General features: G+C 32.8%; 1 protein-coding gene across 1 annotated transcript in view; it reads left to right on the top strand.

Annotated features, from left to right (window-relative positions):
- Positions 1 to 11,728, top strand: part of LOC106457633 (ADP-ribosylation factor-like protein 6-interacting protein 1) — a 37,007-nt gene that overhangs the window by 13,610 nt on the left and 11,669 nt on the right. Inside the window, exons 3-5 of the mRNA XM_013917068.2 lie at positions 4,936 to 5,055; positions 6,165 to 6,282; positions 8,583 to 8,667. Of these exons, the coding sequence (XP_013772522.2) occupies positions 4,936 to 5,055; positions 6,165 to 6,282; positions 8,583 to 8,667 (323 nt within the window). The remainder of the gene's footprint in view (positions 1 to 4,935; positions 5,056 to 6,164; positions 6,283 to 8,582; positions 8,668 to 11,728) is intronic.

The raw sequence follows: 11,728 nt of genomic DNA, 5'->3' as shown, positions 1-11,728 counted from the left end.
CCTGTTCTGGATGTAGTGCAGTGTTCCTCACTTTGATACCACTTCTTGTGGTACATATTTGTTCTCTGCAGATGCTTTCTGTATGATCTCTGTCCTCACTGGCCTCTCTGCCTTCTCAATGTGAGATTCTAGCTATTAGAGTCAGTGGAGGTATGTATGCTTTGGAAGTTATTATTTTCCTGAACTGAAAATGCATTTCCAAACATACTTACTTCCGCTGACACTCTCACTCCCTTCCTTCCCACTAACAGCCAGTGTTAGTGACCAGAATGTGGTAAGTCTTGAAAAAGTGATTTTATTGTCTGCATACAGTGCTTTATATACAGTACCTGCATAGAGGGCATGTGAGGACCAGTGTAAAGTTTTGCAAATTAGATTTTGCTGAGGGCAGTCGAGTGAGGTATATAAAGACACAATGTTAGATGGCAAAGATGAAGATCGAGAAATAGTTATTAGTGTCAGTGGAGGTAAGTATGTTTGGAAATACATTTTCAGTTTAGGAAAATGATAACTTTAATGATAGGTCTTCTGTGTTCATAAAATCTCCCACTAACTTTACAGTCTGTCCCAACAGTTTTTGAAAGGTTACTAACATGCAGATTATGATGTAGATGACATTTCCTTCTGAAAGCATTTTCCATCTGTTGTTGTTTATTTGTAGAAGTTATAATTTGTAGAGTTAAATTCATGACTGAAGCTAAAGCAGATAAATGTTTAGAATTTTTTACAGTAAATAATTAATGTTAATGAAAATTTATAAGGAAGGCAGTCCATAAGTTTCTGACAACAAATGTTTGTAAATTTTTCATGAATGAATGAAGGCAATTGCATAACTTACATTAGTATATGTGCATGAGCAAATTTGATTACTACAATAATCATTATCAATACAGATTCAGGTGAGTGGGCCCGGTAGTTAGCAAGCTTGAATCTCCATCACTGAACTTGCTTGTCCTATATGGTTGTCGTTTGTGCTGGCTACCCAGGTGGGAAAATTTTTGGCTTACAAAAATACCCACCAACCCCAAACAAGTTGGGTTACGGTCATTATGGATGATAAGAAGAATAAATATACAGGTGTGTGTAGATCATCAGAAATAAGCTCTGTCCATCAGAACATGGGAGAATACTAGAAGTTGTAACATGTTGATCTTTAATTTAAAAAGTCATTGTCATTAAAGAATATATAGAACACTGTTCATGTTAATGCACTTCTTATGCATAAATTCATAACACTTGAGGAACCATAAATTACCTGTTGGTCCATGGACATTGTTCCAATCGAATCAAGTCTGTATCAATTACTTACATGTTTATAACCTTCCCTTAAATTTACTCCATCGATGTAAAGGCCAACCACCCTATTAGAAAAGTAAAACTGACTAAGCTGAAGATGACCCCCTATGCTGTTGTCCTACCATTAAACCAGTGACTTGTACAATAAATAATCTCTGTATATTTATATCAGTACATAAAACCAAATCCTGATGAACCCATCTGAAGTAAATATATATAGTAGAGACAGCTGATATGAGTATTAAAAACTTTTATTTAAAACACAAAACAAACATTTTCACCTTCTTAGGTCACTATCAGGTGAAGAATAACGTTTTTAAAAGTCATTCTTAACCTGATGATTGAAACATTGTTACTTGTTGTATGTTTCAAGTAAAAAATTTTAATACCCACATATACAACTTAATCCTACTTGCCTTATCACTAGCAGTAGCACATTGCACAAGTGATTTAATCCTACCAAGACTGGTCTTCCTATGGGGCAAAAGCCATGTCATCGCATTTGTAGACTTACATTCAAAATTTTATTGAACTACTATTTTATTAATGTATGTCAATAAGTTTGGTATCAAATTGTAGATTATAATTCAAATTTTGATATTGTACATTATTTAATTTCTTAATTTAAAAGTAAATATTTAAAAAAATCCTAAATATCATGTTTTGTGTGATATGTTGAATGCAGTATTGGTTCATATTAGATTTTGGTGATGTCCAAATACAAAGTCTAGTTTTTTACAAATCAATAACTCAAATTACTGATATTGATATTGACAAACTAGAATATCAAATAAGAACCTCCTATCTCCACCCACCTCTTTCCATTTTTGGAAATGCTTACGTACACCTACTTCATTTTATGACATGTGAATAATCAATCGAAAGTTCAGAATGTCCGCCACGTGGTTTTTCTGAACTTCTACGAAGTAGTTACACAGGAAACCCTTTTTTTTCACGATAGATTCCAAATGGTAAGGTAAGACATTATTGAGCTTCAAAATTTTTTTTTTTTTTTACCCTAAATACAGCTTAGGTGCTAAGCCTGATAAATTATAGTGGAATTTTGTGGTATTGACATAGTAATTTATGATGCATATATAAAACCTATAAAAAATTATTTTATTTTACATTTTCCACGTGTGAAATTTGATAAGGCATAGCAAATTATAGCAAGCAGCAAACGAGTACAAATTCTATTACTATTCTATGTTTTTAGAAAAATAACTGAAATTTAAGAGCTTATTTGTAAATAGTATTAATGCATATGCATATATAATGTATTATAACCTAAGTATAACTATTTTACAAAATACTGGTCCACTAAAACACAGCCAAGACAGGTCACTTTGTAAAAGCCAGTTTTATATTATTGGATACAGTAACATGAGTGCATGTATGCTGCATATTTTACGTTCTGTAATGTTAAACACTGCTGAAAGGTCAATGAAATAAAAATAATAAATTTTTATATATGTATAATGTTACGAGATTTAAACTATTTAGACTAAACATTTATGGTTTCATGTTATAATTTGTAGTAATTCTAAAATGAAAAAAAGCCTAATTTATATCTATTTCCTATTTCTTTGTGGTGGTTACGAAGTCGGTCAAATCAACCAAACTAATAGAGAGAGATATACAATAATGAAAATAATTGTTGTTGTTTTTTCTAAAAAAACGTTTGATAATTATCTGGAGGACATTAGGATGTTATGAAGAATTTGCGTGTGAAATTTGACAATTTTCTGATGCGTAAAAGTATTTTTAATCTTAAATTAAATATCACTTCACATGTTGGATAGTCAACATTCGAAAATAAAAAATGCATGAGCAAGTAATCAATTTAAAAAATCTTAAAACTTAATTTTAAAAATCTGATACTTTGTGTACGAATGCCTTGTAATGTTTACTGATAATCTGCAGAAGTTTGTGAAGATATATGTGCATATTAAAAAAGTTACAATATAACTGCTTTATGGTTACTTTGGGGAATACAGACAGGGTGGAATCCAGCTACTCGTAGTAGAAAGGTTAAGAAACTGCTCAATCAAAATGCCTAAATTATTTTCTTCTATAATACTGTTCAGGTTATTCCCAACAAAGTTACCGTATAATGTAAATTCTGATAATTCACATACATTACTTTCCAGTTATTGTAATTAAAAGCTATTTTCCAGTTATTTGCTCAACTCACATAATCATACAAATCCTTTTGTAAGGTAGCAGCATTCTCCTTAAATCTAACAACATCCAAGACCTTAACATCAGATACATAAATTTTAATATTAGGTACAGAGAAAATTGCTTTACAATGCATGCTGGGGATGCAGGATAAAAATTACCTTTTTATTGCTGATTTAATCCTATTTGTAACTGTATAGCATTTCAATAAAATGGAGATCCTTTTTCTGCATCTTGCTTCAGTACAACCCTACAACATCCATACTCTTTCACATCTTACAGAATTCACCATGTAGCAATTTGACTTGAATATGGCTCATTCTATCTTCCTAACTGTGTACTACCCAAGGGTAAATACCTTATTGTGGGAAAAACCTAATGAAATGTGAAACACATTCAAATGTTGTAACAATTAGTAAGTAATAAATGAGAAAACTTAAAATGTTCGTGTTTTTATTATTTGTGTAAAAATATAAGGATACTCTCATTGTTTCCAAGTGGTTGGATCCCCAGGACTCCAAAAAACTAAAGTGTTAACATGAACACTGTATAAAACTAAGCTAATGATGGGGTAAATGTATAAAAGTTAAAAAGTATATTTTACAACTTTGTTTATGAATCTCTAAGTGCATGTATGTGTATCAAATTGTTAAAAGCACAACTTCCATATAATATGTTATTAGTAAATACACTTGCATATTATATTGTGAAATGATTGTATGTTCTTGCTGCTGTTATTTAGAACTGCTTTAATGTTTTCTGTTTAATAGCTGTGTTTATGTGCAGGAAGCTGTACTTGCAGCCACGTGCTGTAATAAACTTTGACTAGTTGTTGACTAATGTGTCTGTTTTATTGATTTTAATCAGTTGTATGTTGATGCGACCCCAACCTTTGTGGTATAACAAATAAACAAGTCAAAGTCATTTAGCTAATATTCATCCGTATAATTAAAAATTTATATACTAATACGTATTTATATTATTATATGTTTGTGTGATGTGAATGTGATAATTGTGTAATAATTCAGTAGTTAATATATTTATTTTATGATTCATTACATGTTTTTAATTTTTGTGTTTAGTTACTTTTATGCCAAAGTGATTTCATTTTTAACTTTTTGTTTTGAACCTTAAATTTCTATGAAATTCGAGAAAAAATATTAATTATGTTATGAGTTGTCACATCATCACTCAAAGTTTGTGAAATTATTCTTACCTCCTTGATAAATACTCTTGTTTTAAGTTCAGTATGTGAAATTATTTTTATTTATTTTTTAAGCTTGGCCATTTTAAATTTTGCATTTTTACTAAATTGACTTAATTTTTGAAAGGAGAAATTCCTTTTTTTTAGTGCATTCATGAATTATTTATGTACCTGCTTTGTGTTTTAATTAATCACATATTTTTCTTAATGTAGGGAGCAGTTGTAAATTTTGATTATTATTTCTTATCTTTTAGCCTTCTTTGGTACTTTGAGCCATCAGTTCTTACTACATTTTCTGTACTTGGGATATTTGTATGTGTGGCTGACTATGCTGTTCCCATCATATGTACCACATTCTTAGATACCTCTAGATGGTAAGTAAATTCTTCTACAGCATGTATTTGTCAGATATAAAACACCGTTTAGTGTAGATAATATTAATTTATTTATTTTGTGAGTTAATATTTCATGATTGGTTAGTTTTTTGTATAATAAGAGAGTTAAAAGCAGCAATTGTTGGAAGTTGTGTTTGTAAGTTATTGATGTCGAAGCTATGGAGATTTGTAGAATGCCTCAGTAAGAGATATAAAAAAAGTGGCGACCAGACGAGAGTGGGAAAAAAGCCAAAAGTAAAACAGAGTGAAAGAGAGTTTCGGTCAGAGAAAGGTTAGAAAACTTAAAGTTAACCATAGTAGGCGTGAATAGCTTAATGGTTGATGTGTTAAAGTGAGATTAACAGTTATCTGACATTTTAGGAGAATAATTTGTATCATCAAATGGTGTTATAAAGCAATTAAACTTGCCTGTGTGGACTTTGACCAAAAGCAGACAAGTATCGGAAGTTCAGGATACAACTGCGGTAACTCAGTGAAAGTGTAAGTGAATTATACGCCAATACTGTTGTGATAAAAGAAGAAAAAGAGATAGAGAGAAGAAAAGAAATAAGTGAATTATACACTGATAGTGTTTAAGATAAAAAGAGAGAAAGATAGTTTGGCTTGTCAACTGCATTCTAAAGCAATTGAATTGGCTTAAGTATACTTTTGACAAGAACTGTATAGTGTTTAAGATACAACTGTGTATATAATGTAAATAGTGTAAATAATTTTTTTGTATGTACACTTAAATTGTTTTGAATATATTAATTTAATTAAAACATACAGAGGGAGTGCTATTCACTTATCGCCAACAAGTCACCGAAACCTACCGTACAATAATCCTTAGCCCAACACATACCCATATATTTAACTTATTATATATAACATAAAAAAGTAAGTTTTGGAATATACCAACATCCAATGAAGAAAGACCTCTGTATTAAATAGTGTTTCATAGATTTTTATTTTGAATAATTTGGATGTTCTTTGTTGCATAAAGATTATGTGGACAAAAATGTGTGTTTCTTGTTCTTAGTGAGTCTTTATCAGCCCTGACTAGTATTATACTTTTTTCACTAATATTTTTTGTGTACATCTTTTATCAGGACGGAAGCCCAAGAACACAAGCATGAGGATATTTGCAAGTCAATCATCCATGCAAAGCAGCAAATCTCTGAGTTATGGCTATTATTCACTCAACTGAGAGAGACTAAGCCAAAACTTGTAAGCATATGAACATCAACAGCCAAGTCTTTTTTTTTTAGTTTGATAAAGTTTTTTGTAGAAGCTACTGAACAATAGTCACTTTTCTTGTCTTAGTTAGGTTATTTCCATAAAGTGTTGTCTGAACTAGTTACTATATTTAATCATGTATGCATGGGGTCAAGTCTATTGAAACGATACAGTACTGAAGAATTATTATATACTGTAATTTTGAACTTACATAGATAATGTATCTTCACAAAATTTGGTAATCTTTTAGTAAATATTACAAGTATATTGTACAAAAGAAATTCTAGGCAAAATAATTCAAAAACTATCTCAGAAAGCTAGCATTATATGGAAATCAGTAAATTAAAATATTTTTATTGGTAAATAATCAGATAGCAAATATCAGACAGAATTATTGAAATTCCAATAAGGTACTCTCTTTCCGCTCACAAGATTAGTATTTCTCGTTTTGTATTGCCCTTTACATGCAAACATTTCCAGAAACGCATGCCACAAGTCTTCATTCTCTCTCTGTTGGAATCCACATTTCCAACATGTGTCACTTCTCCACCAATAAGAGAGCACTACTATCACGTGATGCATGGCCCAATTTTCTTGCCTTCATCTCACCCTCACAACCCTGTTAAGGTACCTTTCTTTCCTTCACCTTCTGTCAGAAGCTCTTCATAGGAACCCTGAGAGGATTTCTGCTGAAATCTGCTCCATCCTTACTTCTACATTGGCCCATCTGTCATCTTCAGCTCTTGCGCTTCAAACATGGTTTGTTTGTTGTTGGGACATCTTGAACTGAGATGCAGTTTTGGCACAGAATCATCTCCAGGCTTCTTATCTGAGGGACCTCTGCATGGCGGCGTTTTTGCGGTGTTATGTATTTGATTCAGTTCCTGAATCTTTGGAGATGATTGTGGCCTCGGCCCATTAACATTGTACCCTTACTAACTTGGTAGCTCGTTTGTCTCAGTCTGGACTGAGAGCAGCACAGTTTTCTGTCCCCTGACTTTCCTCTTTCCAACCTATTCCTGTCACACCCTCCCATGGTTCGACAATTTACTCAACAATGCACGATTTGGCAACAGCAGTACCGGTGACTATGTGGTCAGTTCAGGAGCAGTGGGGGCTTGTCTCTTGAATTTCTTTCATCTGTGGGGACCTTTTCTCACAGATGTCTGGAGTCACAAGGTGCTCTCTTTTCCCTCCCTTCCTCCATCATCCAGTGTTCCTTCCCTTCTCCTTAAGATCCCTTGATGTGCCAGCATCTGTCAGAGGTGGTTGAGGACCTCATTGCACAACAGGCTATTGAACCAGCTCCACCAGGTTCACAGGGGTTTACCTCCTGCTTGTTTGTGGTTCACAAGAAGACTGGGGACTGACATCCTGTCATCGACTTATCCCATCTCAATCAGTATGTTCACACTGCTAGCTCTACCATGGAGACATACCTTTCTCTTCGATGGACATTTTCTCCAGGTCTTTGGATGACCAAGGTGGACATTTCCAACATTTACCTACACATTCCTGTGGTGGAGCATTTCCGTCTATATTATTGATTTGTCCATCAGGGGGTTGTGTACCAGTTTTGGCCTTACCTTTCAGCCTAGCCTTGGCACCATACATGTTTTGTTGTGTGATCCACTCCTTTGCTCGACATATTCATACCAGGAGGTTGCACTTCCATGTCTGTATGGATAACTGGCTACTTCTTGCTCATTCCGATTGGGAATCGGGCATGTCATACTCATCAGCTCTTGGCCAAATCTGCGCAGGTGGGCTTGTTGGTCAAATTGGAGAAGTCTTTCCTTTGTCCTATGCAATACTATATCCAGGTCTGGCATACCCTGGTGGTTAAGGCACTCAACTTGCAACCTGAGGGTTGTGGATTTTCCCTGTCACTGAACATGTTTGCCCTTCCAGCTGTGGGGGCATTATAATGTGCAGTTAATCCCACTATACATTGATAAAAGAATAACCCAAAAGTTGGCAGTGGGTGATGTTGACTAGCTGCCTTCCCTCTAGTCTTTCACTGCTAAATTAGGGATACCTAGTCCAGATAACCCTCATTTAGCTTTGCACAAAATTCAAACCAAACCTAAGACATATCTTACAAGGTAATTTTAACCTTAATAAGTTTTTTTAACAGACTGAATTGCAGGAAATTTTATCTGCTTCCAATTTGAAATATCTTTTTTTCTATTATAATATATTTTGCATGATTGTCTTTGAAGAAACTATTTAGTAATTACCTTGAAATTTGAAAAAAAATTCTAATCCCTATTTTTTTATCTACTTTTCAGTACTTTGTGAGTGTGCTGATTATTTTATTGGTTTTGGCCTGGATTGGTAATGTTGTGAACAACATGCTGCTCGCCTTCCTTTTTGGTAAGTTCTTTGTATGTATTTGTTTTTTCATTATTGTTACTCCCAGTTGCTTTTTAACAGTGTAGAATGTCTATGAAATCAACATAAACAACATATTTTTAGTCACACGTTTTATTACCAACTCCTCATTACTTATAAATAAGAAATCTGTCAGCAGTAACAATTATTTTTCTCCTCAAGCTTTAACTGTTTCTTTATCCAAATTAAATTTTTTTACATAGTATTTCTGTAGCATCTATCTTTCAAGAAACACATATTAACCCTATCTGCCTGAGCATCATTTACTGCACATGTCACTAGGTTTTAGTGGCTAACATTCAAAATTTTATTAAACTACTTTTTCTATATGTTATAACAATTAGTATAGCATAAAATCATAGCTAATAATCCATATTTTAATAGTATATAAGTTTTAAGTTCTTAATTTCATAAGGCAATATTAAACAAAATCCTGAATTTCCCCTAGTGTGAGAAAGGTGGCGCATTTTCTCTAGGCGTCCCATCTTCTCTATTTTATTCACCACCCCTCCAGTAAGTATGAAATTCAATGTAAATTACTCACTATAAAATCGTCATTGCTCAGAAAAACCATAATTTTTATAGCCTTCAATTTTGTTTGGTTATAGAGCCATCAAATAGAAAATCAGACCCTTCTTGCCACACCAATCTGTCATATCATCTCTTTAAGGATTTGTTAATAGTTCTCTCTTAAGTTTAATTCTATATTATCTATAACCAATAGATAGCCAAGGTTTTCATCTATTATATACTTCACTAAAAAATATAACTTTTTGTATGTGAAAGACTTATGTTTACTGAAAACCTGCCAAATTTTCTGAAGATATACATATAATATTAAAAGTTAGTAGTATCAAATCTATAAAGACTAAAGGAGTACAAAGAGGTCCTGTATTGAGATAGATAACTTAATTATTTTTAATAATTTAAAAAAAGATTTGTCTGTGAATATATCAAGTATGTGTTTTGAATAGTCCATATGCAAAGTGATTTTCATGTTAAGATTAAAAATACTTTTCTTTATTTCAAAAATCTCAGATTTGATTTGTGTAATCATTAAATCCTCCTAAATACATTTCAAATGTTCGTTTTCAGTAAAACTTTATATTTTATCTGTTATTATCTCTATAGTTCTTTTGTTCCCCACTTGTGTTTGAGGATGGCTCGAGTATGGGCAGGAATTGGCAGATGAAATCTGATTAAATTGTTTGAAAAGCTTTATTAGGTGTATGTTTCTTTTGTTTCCTGCCTGTATATGAGTGGTTGTATCAATTTGTGGTCATCACTTGTGTCATGCCCTGTTCAAAAACTTCAGACAAGTAATAAATGCTGTTCACTTGTCCAAAGGTCAAGTACCCCAGTAAGCTTAATATCAACCCCTGAACAGTGTAAGGAACATTTGTATATATACGTTTGATTTGTTTTAATATATCATTTTAAACAAGCAGACTGTTGCTGTTTGTTTATAGTTGAAATTTATTGCTAATAAGTCACAGACACCTACTGTAAATAATCTGGCCTTATCTCTTTCAATATGAGACTGCATTTTATTATACAGTAGGTTGTCTGCAACAAAACAAGCTCAGGGTGATGACAGAAACTGTAGGTGAAAAGTAGAGGTGCTACTTAGCTTAACATTGTCATCAGTCCTGATCTAATGATAGTTAGCTAGCTAGCTGTCTTGTATGTACATACTAATGGAGTTCACAATGCTAGCTAGCCAGCTCACTAGTTCATGCTAGTTAGCTTTGGAGCTTAATTAGATGTGTTTGTGTGTGTGCACATATCTAGGAACAAGACTGAATGTTTCCCCGACTACTGCCCTCAACCTATAGCAGGCTATTGTTTGTTTCATTGCCTTAGAGACAGAATTACTTCATTAGTATGAGGTGGGCTCTAGGACACTAAGTCACAAGATTGATGACAAAATGAATAATGAAATAGAGATGACAAATTGACAAACACGGATATTCTCTGAAATTTTTAATAAAATATTTCCACTCACATTTTCATTAAAAATTTCCACTTGTCCAATCATAGAAGTACAAAAATGACTTCAATTGTCCAACTGTGTGTTTTACTTGCCCCGCACACTTGGACAAGTGTTAATATCAGTTCCTGCACTGTTGGTTACCATAGTTGTATCCAAAACTTTAAATAACTGTCTCACATAAGCTAGATATTCTCTGACATTTTTAATAAAAAATTTCCACTCACATTTTCATTAAAAATTTCCACTTGTCCAATCATAGAAGTACAAAAATGACTTCAATTGTCCAACTATGTGTTTTACTTGCCCTGAACACTTGGACAAGTGTTACTATCAATTCCTGCACTGTTGGTTACCATAGTTGTATCCAAAACTTTAAATAACTGTCTCACATAAGCTTGTTCAGATACTTTATAACACAATTGGCAAGAAGAATTATTCTTCTCCACTCTGTTATTACAATACAGTCTATGATAATTTCACTTTAAAAAATCACCACTTTACACTCTTTATCACTAAACTCATGATAGTGCAGTCTAGAACATTCCACACAATACTAGATATTCTGATGCAGTAATAGTCAATTAAACCATATAGAAACTCAGAAAGTTTTAGCAAGATGACACAGTAATCTTACTATTGTAAACAATCAATCGCTGATTGGTAACAATTAAACTACACAATATATGATTCATAAACAGTTACATAAACAAAGTTACCCTAAAATATTGCTCCACAAATAACTAAATGTGACACTTGAACTTAAACATGTATATCTCATAATAAGCCCCTTTTCAAGAAAAATATTTACAATATAGATATATATATATATATATATATATATTTTTTACTATATACAAAGACTTTTCTCAGTTCATGCTTAAAGTCTACTCGTACAATCTGCACCAACATTTATAGCCCCTTTGATAGCCTCAATGTGGAACTGGTAATGTTGGTTTTGCACCTCTGGATGATGAACTCCTTCCTGTAGTGGTTGTTCCAGATAACAAGTGTGATGGCCAGACACTATTGTTCAATCACAGACTAGTTCTT

Source organism: Limulus polyphemus, unplaced genomic scaffold (assembly GCF_000517525.1).
Source record: "Limulus polyphemus unplaced genomic scaffold, Limulus_polyphemus-2.1.2 Scaffold354, whole genome shotgun sequence".
NCBI classification, from domain to species: domain Eukaryota; kingdom Metazoa; phylum Arthropoda; class Merostomata; order Xiphosura; family Limulidae; genus Limulus; species Limulus polyphemus.
This window is presented reverse-complemented; position numbering and strand designations above follow the sequence as displayed.